This window comes from Callionymus lyra, chromosome 17, assembly GCF_982586985.1.
Source record: "Callionymus lyra chromosome 17, fCalLyr1.hap1.1, whole genome shotgun sequence".
Taxonomy (NCBI): Eukaryota; Metazoa; Chordata; class Actinopteri; order Syngnathiformes; family Callionymidae; genus Callionymus; species Callionymus lyra.
The window spans coordinates 13,742,724-13,760,358 of record NC_141834.1 but is presented as its reverse complement, the minus strand read 5'-3'; the positions used below and the strand labels follow the sequence as shown (position 1 = coordinate 13,760,358).

The following is a 17,635-nucleotide window of genomic DNA, read 5'->3' as shown; positions in this document are numbered from 1 at the left end:
ATTTAGTTGTGACATCATTTTTATAAGTTTAAAGATTTTTCTCAAGTGAAGGAAACAGTTTCTGGTCAGTTTTCTACAGTGTTGAACTAGAGACAGTAAATAAATGTTACTTAGTATTAGAAAATCTAAACTAAATATATAATTATCACATAATTATAGGATTATTTTAATATAGATGAAGGATCTTTACAAATACATTCCTAATGTCAACATTTCATTGCTATTTAATTGAAATTTTCTCTTAACTTTAAATGCTAAAACACAAACAGACCAAACCATAATCTCCTTGGCAGACGGAACAACTTAAAAAAGGCTTGTGTTTATTTTTTTCTCAGATCAAATCCAGTCAAGCTGAAATAATGAGTCTCACTGATCATGACAAGAGTTCTTTTGGCGAAGAAAAAAAACAGTAAAGAGAAAAATATATATATATATATATAAAATTTAATTGGCTGTACTGAGCAGGTAATTAGTTTGTGTTGGAGCAGATGTTTGCATCAGGTGGTATCAGTGGAAGATACAAGTCATTAAAATACACACAGTACCAATAATTCTTGTAACAGAACCAGCTCGTAATCGCCTCTAGAATGAAGGATCGTGGCACAGAAGCACAGCAGTGGGAGATAAAGTACTTTTATACTTTTATTCTTCTGAGCTTGTTTCTGAAGTGACAATAAAAAGGTAGAAGTTCATCAGTTTGAACGGAGTCATGTTTTTCAGGAAAATAACAAAAGTTCAACAGCGTAAAAAGTATCTTGACGGTGCTTCAGGGGACGTTGACGGCCCTCATGATGTTGGTGTGGCCGGACCCCGGAATCCACCCGGTCACCACGATCACCATGTCGCCCGTCTTGAAGAACCCTCGGGCTTTACCTGCGGAGGAGAGAGAGAGTGAGTCGGAGAGAGACTGTGAAGGAGGACAGAAGGGAGGTGACACCGACCGATGTCCATGCCGAAGTTGACCCGGTTGTCCACGTCGTCGGCCCACACGGGAGCGGGCAGCGGGTGGAAGAGGACGGGGAAGACCCCTCGTAACAGCTGCGCTTGACGGGCCACCTGGAGGTCGGAGAGACCAGAGGATGTGACTCAGGGTCTGTCCCAGATGGGAAGCTCTTGGACTATGACTCAGGATGTTTAGATTTGATCTGGTACTAGATCGAAACCAGTACTTTTGAAAAGACACTGGTCCCCACTTTCTCCAAAAACATATTTTTTCTCCCTTTTACTTCTAAATTAAAGCGATATTTTTTTTTAAATTTTGACAAAGAACTTTTTAAACTTTCTTCCCATTGTGATATATGTTGTATGGGTTTTACTTTAAACCTATTATTTTGGGAATAAATAAGTATTTTTGAAAACAGGTGCTTAGATAAGTTATTTTAAAGCAGCACTACAGAAGATTGAACTTTTCTTGTTTTTGGCTCCCCCCACTGTCAGAACCATGTCATTGCAACAGCCTAAAATATTTGGAAAACTTTCCAGCCCCGTCATCAAAGCCTTCACTTGTTAGCAAAATATGAGAATTTATCATGTTCTGTCGGCTTCATTCTTTCTGGAAGTTTCAAAAGTAAAAATATTTATTAATGGAAATAAATTCAAGCGCCGTCCCCTAACCAACTTTTGTAAAGCAGTTTGGTTTTCATGTGTAACAGTAATGAAGAGCCAGAGAATTTGGGTTTTTTAAATAAGAAAAAAAAAGATCACCAAAAAGAACAAGAGAAGTTATGTTGTTCTGCTTAAATAATATTCTATAATCTATGGTTTTAAATACTAAAAATAAACATTTCAAGAGCGAAACCAACACAAAATAAAGAAGAAAAATACGAATTCTCCAGATCCATCATATAATCTCTAGTTAAGTTTCATCTCATACACGGGTGCTCAGCATGTCCAGATGTGCGACCTTGACCTCTGACCCCTCCTGCTGCTACTTATGGATCAGCTTTAGGTACTCGTGGCCTACTTTAGTGACGCTGATGAGAACTTTAGAGTTAGAAGTGTCGCACCTTCATCATCGACGCAGGAACACAGGAATAAAACCGAGACTCGTGAAGTTTTTATTTATCTCCACGACCTTCACGGAACTCACCTGCGGACTCCTGGTGACGCCGATGATCGGGCAGCGAGGACGATACCTGGACAGCAGATGAGCCGACCTGAAGGGATGCAGCGAGAACTGGTTAGAAGTGTTGACGTTAGTTCAGCTAATAGTGACTTTAATATGAAGATTATTCCTTTATTGATACAACAAACCTGATCGTGAAAAAGTGAAAATGATTTTTGGATAAATTAATAATCTTTTTGAAATATCTATTTTATTTAATAAGGAGTTTATTCAGGAAATATTTATAAATATTAAAACAGAGTCAAAAAGAGGAAAGAAATTTAGAAAAATAACTTAAAATTGTTATTTAAAAAACATTAAAATAACAATAGATACATAATAATATTATCATTTACATCTATTTATGATGGTTTTTAAATTCAATATTCACTTTATTTTACTTCACTACTCATTGTTATTATTATTTATCTCTAACATAATCCATAAAAGAATCGATTTTTATTTGTAATAAAACCTAGTTTTATTGGTTAAATCCATCCAAACTTGAGTTTTAACCCTAAAATCTCATGTCTTTAGTTTCCTTTTTTATTCTATGACTGTTATAATATATTTTGTCGGACACATTAAAAACATCACACTTTCTTATATGTGTAAATGATACCACATTTGAAGACTATTATAATTGTGTAAACAACCTAATTGTTCGCCTCTATAAACGGCTGTAAACACATTTTCTTGTGTCGGAACAACAAACAAATGTCGGAACAAAGAAACGATAACAAGCTGAGAAATCCTCCGGCTCCAGATTCTCGCAGCTCTTTATTATTTAACACCTCGTTTAAAGTAATGTGTTTACAGCCAAGCATTTAATATTCATGTGTGCAGCAGTAAAAACCCAAGTTGACATAAAGAAAACATAATAAACTTGAGCTGCGTCGAAGCGAATAAACAGCAGCTGTTTTTTTTTAATATTCCCTCCAGGAATTTATTTGTGGAGAAGAAGCCACGGATGTTTTTTCTCATTCGGTCGCTGCGATATGAGACGCGTTAGAGAGGAAAATATTAAACGGAGTCACGAGGCCACATGAATAGTCATGTTCTGAAATAAGGGCCCGAAGCTGAAACATTTCCACGCAGTGATGAACTCACAGAGTCAGGATTAATGACCGTCGCTCTGCTGCTGCTTTACACCGATAAGTAAACTTTAAATTAGTCATTGTTACTTCGGGATAAACAAGTAAACAACGATTTAAAAAGATGTTAATGTGTTTGTAGTTTCATGTATTAAACTGAGGAAAACTATAACACACTAATTGGTAGTATTTAGCAAGATTGAAAGAATAATTATATAAATTATTGCAATTTATTTAAAAATATATTTAAAATGAATACATTATTTAAAAAACATTTTTTGCTTTTTTTATTTTAATTTTAAGGATTAGATGCAAGTGTGACTGAAAATATGTTCTTGGTTTAAAAGTAAAATCAAGTATAAATGGAAATTATTTTTAAAAGCGAACATTTGCATTGGAAATTTTCAGAATAAAAGCATTATGAAACGTTAAATTTTCTGTATTTTGTGTAGTTTTGTGTGATTTTACCGAGAATGTCTAATTTTTACAAGTCTGTTGAATGTTAACTTATATAATCAGGCAACATAAGTAATAATAATCATTTATAATTATGAATTGATATCTTAAAATTAAAAGAAAACATTTATTTTTAAGGTTAATTTCATTAAAATGTTACACAAAATCATATTTAAGTGTAAATAAAACAAAAACAATTTCCCAATTTGTAAAAAAAACAACAATTGATCAATAAAGTTTTACCTTACCTTACCTTAAATAAATTGAGTGAAAATGACATATTTCATGGATCTGATCTCTGAACAACAGGTAAGATGTCGGACACGCACCTGCCGGTCGTGGTGAGCACGATGATGGCGCCGGCGCAGCACTTGAAGGACGACTCCACCGCTCCTATGGCGGTGACCTCTGTGGGGTCAGAGGTCAGCGGGGTCAGGCGACGCAGCTCCTCGAACAGCTGCTGGTGGAAAATGGCCGCCTCCGCCTCCCTGCAGATCTGAGCGAGAGCCAGAAGAAAGGGAGTCACGGAATGGATGGGAGCGTTCGTTTCGAAGGGCGAAGGGAGACGAACCAGGTGCATCATGGCGACGGCCTCCACGGGAAACAGTCCCTTGGCCGTCTCTCCCGATAGCATGACGCAGTCGGCGCCGTCCAGGACGGCGTTGGCCACGTCGCTGCCTTCGGCTCTGGTGGGCCGGGCGTGCGAGACCATGCTCTCCAGCATCTGCGCACAAACAATTGGATCTTAGTTACGCTTTCAGCTGCAGACGAACAGACACGCATGACGTCCGTGACGGATCATTATTGGCAGAACCAGAGACCAGACATGACGAGTCGATAACTGCGGGAGACGGTCGGGGAAATAATCCTCCAGCGCCGTCTGGTGAAGATGTCTTTCAGTTAATGTGAAGCTCCTGGACGACACTGTCGCGCTCGGTCGGCGTGACTCGTGACTCAGCTCGTCCTCGGGAGTCGCTGTGTCTGAACGTGTTTTTGAATGAACTTTGTGCGTCTTTACACGGTGTTGACGAGTGTGGGCGGTTGTGCGTTTGTTCCTCTGGAGCGTTTTGTTCCTCGCTTCTCTTTGTGTCACAGCGAAGGTTTTTGTTTTTCCATCAGTGTGCGTCTTGTCACCGTATGTGACGTAACTTTGCTTTATTAGCAACGTGTTGCTAACGTGACCAAAGCTCAGTGAACACACACTAAAATATGACGTTTAAGATCAGAAAGATAATATATTTTCAGTCAAGACAACAGTGTCGTCAACAAAATCCATGTTAGTTATTTAAAAAAACTGATAATAATAAATGATTGGCCCTCAAAAAGGAGATCCTAATAGCTTGTTAGCTTAAACACAATAACAGTATTAATAGCAATTAATATTGTTATGGGAGAAATTAATTAATTAAATTATGACACAATTATGTGCTTTTTTTTGGGCCAATTTTTTAATGTGGGAGCAGGTAGTGTTTATGCGTAATTGTGCACACTTGCCTGCAGTGATTATAGCCTGCAGGAGAAGAAACAAAGCAAGTTGCAACCGGACAGTTGCTATTGTGTTTGGTTGTACGTTGCGCTACAGTGACAAATGTTACAGTGAGGATAGAGGATTAGCTGAATTTTATTTTATAGTATAACTTCATATTTGAATACCTAAATACCTGGAATCAATTGCTTTAAGAGCGACATTGCGTTCAGATAAACAGAGCAAAAATAAAATAGCATGGACGACAATAAACAAATGTTAAGCGCATTAAAAAGACACAAAATGAGCGCAAGTTCAAGGTTTGTTTATCGTTTTTTAAACTTATTTTCACTCATTTACAAGCGTATTTCTTTTAGTAAACTTGACCAAAATAATTGTCCTGAACTACATTTCTTCATCTAAAATAAACCCATGTTCAGACCTTAACAATCGATACAGAAGTGATGGAAAATAAGAATCAAACGTGTCTGTGGTTAGTGACCTTTGGCTAGAGGCTGTCGGCCCTGTTTGGCCCGGGAGCCAAAATCAATCAAGTCATTTTATCGCCTGAGATAAAAACAATGTCATCGATGCTTATATCCTGACAAATGAAGACACTTTTTTCTACTTACAAACGTCCAAAAACAGAGAAATTAATGTGGATTTACAGGAGTTTGATGGAAAAATGGATGAACATAGTTTGATATTTAGAGAGAAAATGTAGCAGGATTTTAACTGTAAACACATAAATATATATTTTTAGATTCAGTTTCCCAGACACACTGAGTCGACTGTTCAATTAATTTCAATTTAGCACGGAACACAACTGCGTTCACGGCCTCGGATGATTGACTTGGCATCTGTGGCTTCAGCTCTAAACCGGGTCAGGATCTCGATATTAAAAAATGATTTGGATAAAAAGCATTTCTTTGCGTCACTTTGTCTGACCTGCGTGGCACAGATGACAGGTTTGCCGGCGGAGTTGCAGCGTCCGATCATCATCTTCTGTGCGATGAAGACCTTCTCGGCCGGGATCTCGATCCCCAGGTCGCCCCTGGCAACCATCACTCCGTCGCTCTCGGCCAAGATCTCCTCGAAACTGACGGATCGGAGGGAAAAGCCGTTAATCTTGAGGGCGCCTCGGACACGTCGAACAAAAGAAATCAGTTCAGTCGTGAGCGAGTGTCAGACACGTTCACCGGCAGCTATAACTCACCTGGACAGGTACAGTCGTCACATCCAGACAAGACTGTTCACACTTCTCTGTCAGAAACTCAGTGGAATACCTTGGATTGTAATCCAACTGTGATAAGATTTTTAAATGTAATAATCCAGGGATAATCTCTAATATATTTGGAATAGATAACTAGTTTAGTTTAGGAAGAAAATTGTTGAATTATTTACACAAAACAATATTTAAAATTAATTTCAGAAATAACAAAGTTATCTGATGAACCTCACAGTTCTCCCTATGTTTTTATTTTTATAAATGAATATATTTATATATTCTTAATATTGTAAGAAGCTAATTAACCAACCTCCATCGAAAGTATATTTAAACAATAGATAATTGATTGTCTTAAATAATTATTTTCTACATTAGAAAATATGTCAAATTTAAGGAAAAATCGATTTTTCTTGTGTTTTTTAAATTTTTATTTTAATATGTATTTAACCACAATCATGATGGATAATCAAATCTTGGAGTAGATTTGTTTATTAAACAATTGCTTTAATAATAATTTAAAAAAAACATTTTCGGAGGGAAAAGGGTTGTTTTAACCAAACCAAACATTTTCAATAAAAAAAAGTTGCTTCAATATAAAAAATGCTTCAATAACGAAAATATCTTCAATAAACAACAACATTTTTTTAAATGAAAAAAATGTGATTCAATCAAAACAAATATTGTCAATAATAAAAGCTGCTGAAATCCGAAAAATATTATAAATAAAAAAACATTTTAAATTAGAAAACAAAGTTACTACAATCAACCAAGAAAAATATTAACAATTAAAAAAAAATCCTTTAGTTAAAAAAATGTCTTTATTAAAATAGAGAAAATTATGTTTTTTTCCATTTATCCATTTCCATTTATCTTTAATTGAATTTTTTTATTTGTATTAAAATTAACGTGTTACTTTAATTGAAGCAACTTTTATATATAAAGAAAATAATATTACACTGGGAATTCTCCAGAACTATTTAAAAAAGCTAATTTTTCTTATTTTTTTAGATTATTTATTTCAATTTTTTTTGCGTTAGTTGACGCCTCGTCTCGTCAGGAAACCTTGTATTAAAATTTCAAACTTCAACTTTAATTAAGTTAAATCATGGACAGATCATTTCACTATGATTTCACTATCACGTTCAGAACTTCTCTGCTCATTTTGAATGGTAAAAAGAAAGATTTGGGCTCTTTTCTGATATCCCGTGGACTCACTTCTTCAATCCCTGCCGGCTCTCCACCTTGCTGACCACCTTGATGCCGTGCCCGTGGGCCCCCAGGGCCCGGCGTACGTCCCTGACGTCCTGGGCCGAGCGGATGAAGCTGGCGAACACCATGTCCACGCCCTGAGCCGTCCCGAACCTCAGGTCCGCCTCGTCCCTCTCGCTCACCGCCGGCAGTCCGATCAGGTCGCTCCCGGGCAGGTTGACCCCTTTGCGGCTGCAAAGGACCCCCCCGGACTCCACCACCGTGTCCACCCAGTCAGAACCTGCAGAGACAAGATGGTACTCCTGGACTCTTCACGAACCGCCAGCACGACCTTTTCATACCGATGTCCACCACTTTGAGTCCGATGAGACCGTCGTCGATGTAGATCTTGCTGCTGATCTCCACGACCTTGGGTAGGAAGGGGTAGTCCACCCAGACCACGCTGCCGTCTGTGTTGTCTTTGTCACTCTCTGCAGTCACCACTCGCACATGGTCGCCCTTTTCCAGCGTCACCTCCTCCTCCACTTTCTGCAAACACAACAAATCTGTCACGTTCACACGTTCGTCAACACGTTCGTCGAACACTTGGATCGACTCGTCGCTGATTCAACTCAATCTGTCTTGGATGATATTAAGGGAAAAACAAATGTGTTGAACCAGACCTGGGCAAAGTGTGGCCCTAAGCTTTGGAACAATCTTCCTCTCTCTTTGCGCTTGATGGATCTACTGACTCCTTTAAGAAACATCTTAAGACGTTTCTATTTGTTCAGGCTTTTCCTAGATTTTCTGGAACTCCTGTGTTGTTCTCAGTATTATCTTGATCTTTAAAGTATATACTTTTTTGAGTATTGTTTTGATTGTTAAAGCGCTTTGTGACCCTGGTCTGGAAAAGCGCTATATAAATAAATATAACTTACTTACTTACTTACTTACTTTGACTGTATTTATGCGTAATGTCAGAGTATGATCAGGTATAAATGGTTCTAATGCATTAGCAAATGTATTTTTTATTTATTATTATTTTACATTTTCACATAACACTTATTTACTTTTTCCATCCATTTTTTGGTATCATTTTTAGAGTATAAATTAATAATAATAATAATGTCTATTTATATAGCGCCTTTCTAGACCAGGAATCCCTTTTTTTAAGTTAGTTGAAGAAATGTTAAAAAAAACAACAACTCATATATAAAATAATTAAATTTTAGCTTATTTAGTAAGTAAGTAAGTCATTTTTATTTATATAGCTTTTTTCCAGACCGGGGTCACAATCAAAACAATATTCAATAAAATATATTTAGCTAAATAAATGCCACGGCCTAATGACGAATGTCCTTTTTTTTAGGGATTTTTTCATCTTTATTTTTGCTTGACGGCCCCTAACAACCTTCACATAATTTAATGTGGCCCTTGAAGAATTATAATTGCCCACCCCTGTGTTAAACTGTGCTTTTTATTTCAAATTATTGAACCTAATTGTTTCTGGCTCCCCCTGCAGTTAGAACAGTGTCATTGCAGCAGAGTGTTTGCGGGACCAGCTGTTTTTGAAAATACCAGGAAAGTAAAACAGGAGCTCAACCCAAAAAAACCCAAATGCTCATGTGGTTTGTTGTAACAGAGGTTCCAAGAAAAGGCAGTTACACTCTTCTGACACTGGGGGGAGCCAGAAACAATGCTTTCAATCTAACGTGTTGCTGCTTTATCAGGAATAAATTAAATAAGAAACTAGTGGGCTCTTTCTTCGAACAGAACAAGGTTAAGTCATTTGGTTTTTCTTCAAAGACATAAATACTGCATTTTAAACCAATTTTGACAAAAATGACATTTATTTTTTGGCATCAAATGGCCCTCGATACACAATTTTGTAATACCAATGCTGACAGCAACATTTGACTTGAAAATAGTCCAATGATAAACATTATAATTACAAAAACAATAATTTATTTATGTGTGTTTTGTTTGTACTTCCCAAATAAATTTTACAAATGAATCAATAAAGTTAAATCGAATCTAATAATAACAATAATCAAATCATGTACTGAATTATTCAATAAATCGATTGAAAAAAATTAAATTAAAAATTAAAAAAATCTTAATTTAGCAGACATCTTAAGGACAAGATTAAGCACTGATAGTTAAAAGTCAAGAATGTATAAACTGCTTTTTAATTCTTCAGAAGTCGTCTGGACAGTGAGTAATATTTGGACAATGATGTATTACTGCATTAATATTTGGCCTCACACCAGGAATACTGTCTTAAATTAAATGTCTACTTTGTTGCTCTTTCCTCAGCAAGCGTCATGAATAAATGAGGGATTTTTAAACGTGTTTAAATGTTTGCAGTAATGAGGTCAAAGAATCCACCGCTAGTTATTTAAGTTACATAGTGAAGCTGGTTTTCCATTAAGACGAGTTAATGGAATGAATAACGATCATCACAATTATTCATGAGCGTCCATTGTTTGGTCATTTCCATCCATCCGTCCGTCCGTCCATCCGTCCGTCCGTCCATCCATCCGTCCGTCCATCCATCTGTCCATCCATCCGTTCATCCGTCCATCCATCCATCCATCCATCCATCCATCCATCCATCCATCCATCCATCCATCCATCCATCCGTCCATCCGTTCATCTGTCTATCCATCCATCCATCCATCCATCCATCCATCCATCCATCCATCCATCCATCCATCCATCCATCCATCCATCCATCCATCCGTCTATTCATCCATCCATCCATCCATCCGTCCATCCATTTGTCTGTCTATCCATCCGTCCGTTCATCCATCCATCCATCCATCCATCCATCCATCCATCCGTCCGTCCGTCCGTCCGTCCATCCATCCATCCATCCATCCATCCATCCATCCATCCATCCATCCATCCATCCATCCGTTCATCTGTCTATTCATCCATCCATCCATCCGTCCGTACATCCATCCATCCATCCATCCATCCATCCATCCATCCATCCGTCTGTCCATCCATCCATCTATCCGTTCATCTGTCTATTCATCCATCCATCCATCCATCCATCCATCCATCCGTCCATCCGTCCGTCCGTCCATCCATCCATCCATCCATCCATCCATCCATCCATCCATCCATCCATCCATCCATCCATCCATCCATCCATCCATCCATCCATCCATCCATCCATCCATCCATCCATCCATCCATCCATCCATCCATCCATCCATCCATCCATCCATCCATCCATCCATCCATCCATCCATCCATCCATCCATCCATCCATCCATCCATCCATCCATCCATCCATCCATCCATCCATCCATCCATCCATCCATCCATCCATCCATCCATCCATCCATCCATCCATCCATCCATCCATCCATCCATCCATCCATCCATCCATCCATCCATCCATCCATCGTGACACTGGGAATAAAACAGAAGCTCTGAGGAAGACTGGAGAACATCAGAACTCTCTAAGTGCCTGATAATACGAAACACTCAATGTTATTATAATTATAATTGTTTAGTTTTATTTTTAAGTGCTGTGTTGTCATCATTTTAAAAATAAATCATAGGAGAGCAGGCGAGGGAATGGGTAAACTAAACTAATATATATTCTTAAAGAAAAGTGTTCTGACTTAAATGAAATCTATATTTATTTACATTGAAATAAAATAGTTGCTTTCGTTTCTTTCGAAAATACAATTTAAATCTACAATGTTTTTTAAAAGAAATGAGTCTAAACGACACAGGATCAGTGTCAGGCGCAGAAATAAAAATCTCACCAGCGCCGGCGACAATTACATGAGTGACTCGTTCTCAAGAGGGTGACAACCTCCAGCTGTTTTAATGGCCCGAAATAATGAACCGTGTTTTTACACCATGTTGTTCCTGAGCGTTTATCCTGTTAAACAGGATTTTTTTTCCTGCAGATTAGCAACTTAACAAGCAACCGTTTGAGTTCACCAGAGTTGAACGTCTCAGATCTTCATAAATCATCCTGACGTTTTCTCTTCAAAACCATGTTAGTCAAGGATGTTCCTGCAGAGATGACTCAGACTTACCCCTTTCACCAGTCCGGTTCGGATCTCCGGACCTTTGGTATCCAGGGCGATGGCGACGGGTCGATAGTACAGAGGGTCGGAGGTGATGGTCTCCACGGCCTCCCTGATGTTCTTGATGGTTTCTGAGTGGTACTGTCGTCAACACAAAAAATAAACGGGTGAGTGGAGACGAGGGCGAGTCGGGCGGGCCGGACCGTCGCTCACCTCATGTGAACCGTGAGAGAAGTTCAGTCGGGCGATGTTCATCCCCGCCTTCAACATCTCCTGGAGCTTCGGGACTGACCGGGCTGCTGGTCCTGGAATTCACAGAGTCGTCTTGCAATTATTGTGCATCTGACCTTCTTGACTCTTTCTGCCGTTACATTATGACCAGTAGTCCGGTCGTACTCTGCTACTGTGAATCGTGTTTCAACATCTACTCGTGTTAACAGTTACACACATGATAAATCATAAGATTTTATAGAAATCAATAACTGTTAACACGATATTATCACTCATGCCTGTGAGGGCCCCTGTTGACCAATGAGGTTAGTTTGTTTTGGTCATGTGACGTGAGACTCAGATGTCAGAATGTGCCGTCAATAAAGATTAAGACTTTAACAGCAATGACTCACTAGCTTTTATGAACGATTGTTAAAAGGTACAACAATTGTATTCATGTTTATTGCAATACAATGTTTAAAACGTTCGTAAATTACCAAATTAAATAATGCACTTTCATAGTATAAATGTACTTATTACTACGAAGCCTCATGCATTGATACTACTGGGAATTGCAGAGTAATACCACTGTAACTCACTGAGTATTACTAGGGTGACTCAGGGAGTAATACTACAGTGACTTGTGGAGAAATACTACAGTGACTCAGGGAGTAATACTAGGGTGACTCAGGGAGTAATACTAGGGTGACTAAGGGAGTAATACTAGTTTGACTCAGGGAGTAATACTAGGGTGACTCAGGGAGTAATACTAGGGTGACTCAGGAAGTAATACTAGGGTGTCATAGGGAGTAATACTATGGTGACTCGTGGAATAATACAGTGGTGACTCACGGAGTAATACTAGGGTGACTCATGAAGTTATACCACGGTAACTTGCGGAGTTATACTAGTATACGAGTGACTCAGGAAGTAATATTAGGTTGACACACAGAGTAATACTAGGGTGCCTAAGTGAGTAATACTACTGTGACTCGCTGAGGTGGGTGACCCACAGAGTAATTTTACGGTAAGTAATACTACCCCCTAGACCTATCTAGAAACAATTTGCGGCAATAAAGGTGGACTGGGGTGACTCAGGGAGTATTACCATGGTAACTGGCGGAGTAATACTAGGGTGACTCAGGAAGTAATACCAGTGTGACACAGGGACTAATACTACTATGACTTGGGAACTAGTACTAGGGTGACTGCTCCGGATTAAACTCACCGATGGTGCAGATGATGCTGGTGTTGCGGGCTGTGATGGGCTCCTGGTCGATGTCCAGCAGACAGAGATGCTCCAGGAAGGTGTCGGCCATGCTGGCGTCCAACTGTTGTTTCTGGATGAAGGAGTCCGGCAGTGACATCACGTCCGAGTAACGTCGGATTCGAGACGGAACTGACAATACTAAACCACAAAGAGAGAAAATAATAAACAATAAAGAACCAACGATAACAGTAAAAAAAACTTCTAATTTATCAAAAAACTGATTGTATTGAAAAACCTGCAACAGGTTGGTAGTTTAATTTCCAAAGCGGTTATTATTTTACATGAAAAGAAGATCCATTGATACAAATGGAAATAAATGAATAATAATAGTTTTAAAAAACCCTGACAATCTATTAAAATACTGTGAATTTGTTTTTTTAAATAAAATTAAGATTTATGATCAGATGGCTAATAGTAATTGAAACATTATTTAAAAACGATGCCTTTAATAAAGAAATATAAACTTAATTATAATGTAACAACACAATATTATAAAAACGTTTATTTTAATTTTAGGTTTTAAGAAGTGAAAGGGAATCCAGACAGCGCATACATCCCCCAAGCAGCTTGATTTGTATGACTTTATAAAAAGAAAAACAGATGTTATTGAAATGTTGTTTTAAATCTGTACAAAGCAAAGTGAAAGTGAAATTCAAGTCTTTCTATTTTTATCGATCTTAAAGCAGCTGGACTTCTGCACAAAAGGCATACACGTGATTCAAAAAAGATAAATGTTATTAAATAAAGATTATTTAGCATAAATCATCTTGTTTACAAACAAACATGGTAAATGTGTTTAGTAAATAAAGGTTCAATTTTTCGTCTGCCTCCTTTGTTTGATTATCCAAACATTCAAAATTCAGTGTCAAATACTTTCTCGTCCTCTTGACATGTTTAAAAATCTTCCTCTCAACAGGCCCCGGATCTTTCCCTGGCAGAGCCGACGAGATAATAGAGTTCACGTCCTGCACTGTGGAAACCGAGCTAAAAGCCTGGCGTCCATGTACAATGGCTCTCATTCGAGGGGACGTCACAGTCGGTTAAGCTTGAGGTTTCTCTCGCTGCTGGATAGAGCGGCTGATGGAGGAAAGGTCGTCGGCGAAGGAGGTGCAGAGAGACTCACCAGGAGTCATTTGTGAGCCGGATTTGTGATGCAGCCGAGAGCTTTCGCAGCAACACGAACACACACGTCATGTTTTTGGCATCATTTCCCATGTTTCTTGTTCGTCTTCACGTGTTGCTCTCACCACCTCCCATGACCCACTTCTGCCTCGTTGGGATTCACACCAGATCTTTCTGACACAGATCGACCTGGACGTGAAGCAGCGAACCAGGTGCTGGTGCGACCAGCAGGAGGTCACGTTCGGTTGAACCCACCAGGCTCGACAAGAGCCGTAAATATACAAACTATTCAGCGATAATACACGAGATTTGTGTCAGCTTATCTTGTATGGAAGTATATCACTGTCGTCATTGTATTCAATTATTTAATTTAACATTTTAAAATGTGGAAAAATTGATTTATTTTAATGAAATTCAGTTTCATTAAATACATTTTCTCATTAAGTTAATTAGTTAATAATTTAATCTAATCTTTTGTTTATTTTTTTTCCTTTTAATAATTAAAATTAAAAATTAAAAATAAAGTTTTTCTTACACATAGAGTTTGATATTCTAGTTTCAATTATAATAATGAAAAAACATGTTTTTTAAAAATAGTTTCTTCCTAAATTTCATTTAAATATACATTTGTTTTAATTCTTAACCTTTTAAATTTAATTTAAAAAAAATACTGATTTAAAACATTTAATTACAAGATGTTTTTCTGAATCATTGGAATCAGAATATAAAACGGTATGTGTTAAAAAAAAAGAAGAAGTAATTCATTTTGAAAATTTTTAATAAAGATTTTTTAAATTATATATATTTTTTAAAGTCAACCTTTCAATATAGTTGAATTCTTATTGAATAATACAATAAAAACAAATTCAGATTTTGAAAATACAGATTATTGAATCGAATTATCCCATAATAAAAAAAACATTTAAACAAATATATTGTATTCAACTTGTCTGTATTCTAATGTCACTGATATACTTTACTACACTATAGTACTTAAAACCAAACTTACACATTTTTGAATCCATCTTGTCAAAACTTAATAATTAAATAATTCTCCCTCGGTTTCCTCGTCAGCGTCTCTTCCAGGTCAGTCCTCGTGCACTGAACCGAGCAAGTCGTGTCTCGTTCATTCATTCGCGACCCTTGACCCCAGTAACCGCTCCCAAGCTCCGCCCCCCTTCGCCGGGTTCATTGCCCGAACCACGTAACCTGCTAGTTGAACATCTCTCAGTCAATACCTCGATAACTAACTCCTAGAACGCTCAGCAGTTCAAAGTGACATTTGTAGATTCGTTAATTATTACATCATCGTTATCAGTCATAATGTAATAATTAACCCAAATGATCCAATTCCATGAACTCGGCTCACCTTCTCAAGTCATCCATGTCTGACCTCGTTTCATGACCAGCAGTGACATACGGATAAAGATAACGTTTACTAAAACGTTCATGACGACAGGCTCTGACGCAACTTACACTACAAGTCCCATAATGCACTGTGACGGCCAAAGCTATTTTAGAAGTTATGGGGAAAAGTTGTATTTGTATCAAATCGTATTTGTATCTTGGATTATAAAGTTTTAAAAAAAAGTATTTTTCCTCACTAAGTTAGCATTAGAAGTATTCTATTTTGCGTGGGCTGAACCAATGATTGCCACTTATTCACTAAGATTGCACAAGTGTTTTAAAATATATGTTGGTGATGCACCTTTTTGAGTTAGTGTTTTTGTTGTTGAGTAAAAAAAGGTACAAATAAAAGCACCAAAAATCGATTTTTGATTCACCAGAACACAATGCTTTTGTCCTTGAAGCTAATGGAAAAAAACACAATGTTTTGGACCTTGAATAGCGATTCTGAAAAATGATTCGCAGTGGAAACAAAAATGTTAAATTTCAAGGAAAGGTTGAGAACTGGGTGAGAAATCATGAATTTATGGTAGTGAGATGAATTACCATCTGGACATTAAATGTGTTTTTATTCATCCATCATGGAATTCATATTTTGTTTGCACGACTGAATTTAAACAGTCGCTGCTGCATCTTTATTAGTGTTTGTTTTCAAAACACATTTAAACAAAACAGACACACACAAAATAATGTGAAAGAAAATTAAAAAACATTGTTGTATTAGGGATGGATGGATGGATGGATGGATGGATGGATGGATGGATGGATGGATGGATGGATGGATGGATGGATGGATGGATGGATGGATGGATGGATGGATGGATGGATGGATAGATAGATAGATAGATAGATAGATGATGGATGGATTGATGGATAGACGACGAATGGATGGATGGATGGATGATAGATGGATGGATGGATTGATGGATAGATGATAGATGATAGATGGATGGATGGATTGATGGATAGATGATAGATGGATGGATGGATGGATGGATTGATGGATAGATGATAGATGATAGATGGATGGATGGATTGATGGATAGACGACGGATGGATGGATGGATGGATAGATAGATGATAGATGGATGGATTGATGGATAGATGATAGATGATAGATGGATGGATTGATGGATAGACGACGGATGGATGGATGGATGGATGGATGGAAAGATGGAAAGATGGAAAGATAGATAGATAGATAGATAGATAGATAGATAGATAGATAGATAGATAGATAGATAGATAGATAGATAGATAGATAGATAGATAGATAGATAGATAGATAGATAGATAGATAGATAGATAGATAGATAGAGAAACTGAAAAACTCTAAAAAACAAAGTTGTCGTAACACAAATGTATGAATGTAGCCTGGATCGTGCTAATAAAATGTAATTATAACTCTAATAAAGTTGTAAATGTGAATTTACTACAAATATAAATGAGAGTAGTTGGCGCTGGATAATACGTTCTGATTGTATTAAATAAAACCGATTGTTTTAACAGTTACAGCTGCTGGTCACTCAAGAGTCTCCTGAAGTTAATGAGCTTTAACGTTATCTTAATAAACGCAGACTCACACATGAGAGCCTCAGCTGCCGTGCAAACAGACCTTTGGACCGGCCTGCTGATAGCGTCCTGCTCCCTACAGCGACACTTCATACAAGATGTTTTATACGCTCCAGTCAAAGTACAGCAGCAGCATGACTTCAATCGTAAAAGACACTCAGAGAGATAATCGGCCGAGGAAGATAACAGCTCCGGCACCAAAGACAGCTTCACTTACTGTCCTGTGGCCAAAATAAATTCAATTTGCGGCAACAAGTGGAGGACAAAGAAACCCTTAGAGCCTTTAAACGTTTGATCACTTACTTGCTCAAAAGCACAGGGCGGCGGAAGAAGAGATGAAATATTCTGAAAGACAGACGTGGCGGGAGGTTGAAGCCGCCGCTGAGGTCGAGGGTCCGGGGAGTTTCATTAAACATGTGTTTTAAGCGCCACCCGATGGAGAGGAGTTTAGGGTTTGACCAAGA

The 17,635-nt window shown here is 37.8% G+C and overlaps 2 protein-coding genes across 3 annotated transcripts in view; one reads left to right on the top strand and one right to left on the bottom strand.

Moving 5' to 3' along the window:
* The window catches only part of itga10 (integrin, alpha 10), a 370,978-nt gene that overhangs the window by 35,193 nt on the left and 318,150 nt on the right, over positions 1-17,635 (top strand). The gene's annotated exons all lie outside the window — the stretch shown is intronic.
* pklr (pyruvate kinase L/R) lies at positions 629-17,583 on the bottom strand. 2 transcript variants are annotated; one of them, XM_087812491.1, is made up of 12 exons: positions 17,475-17,583; positions 13,029-13,208; positions 11,804-11,895; positions 11,600-11,731; positions 7,898-8,084; positions 7,563-7,836; positions 6,068-6,218; positions 4,226-4,378; positions 3,984-4,150; positions 2,090-2,156; positions 942-1,056; positions 629-873 (listed from the first exon to the last, which is right to left on the bottom strand). In XM_087812491.1, exons 2-12 carry the CDS (start codon positions 13,165-13,167, stop codon positions 767-769), a joined length of 1,584 nt encoding a protein of 527 aa, XP_087668617.1. In that variant the 5' UTR covers positions 13,168-13,208; positions 17,475-17,583; the 3' UTR covers positions 629-766. The 2 variants fall into 2 exon arrangements, with proteins under 2 accessions (XP_087668617.1, XP_087668616.1); XM_087812490.1 differs by lacking the exon at positions 17,475-17,583 and adding an exon at positions 15,202-15,279.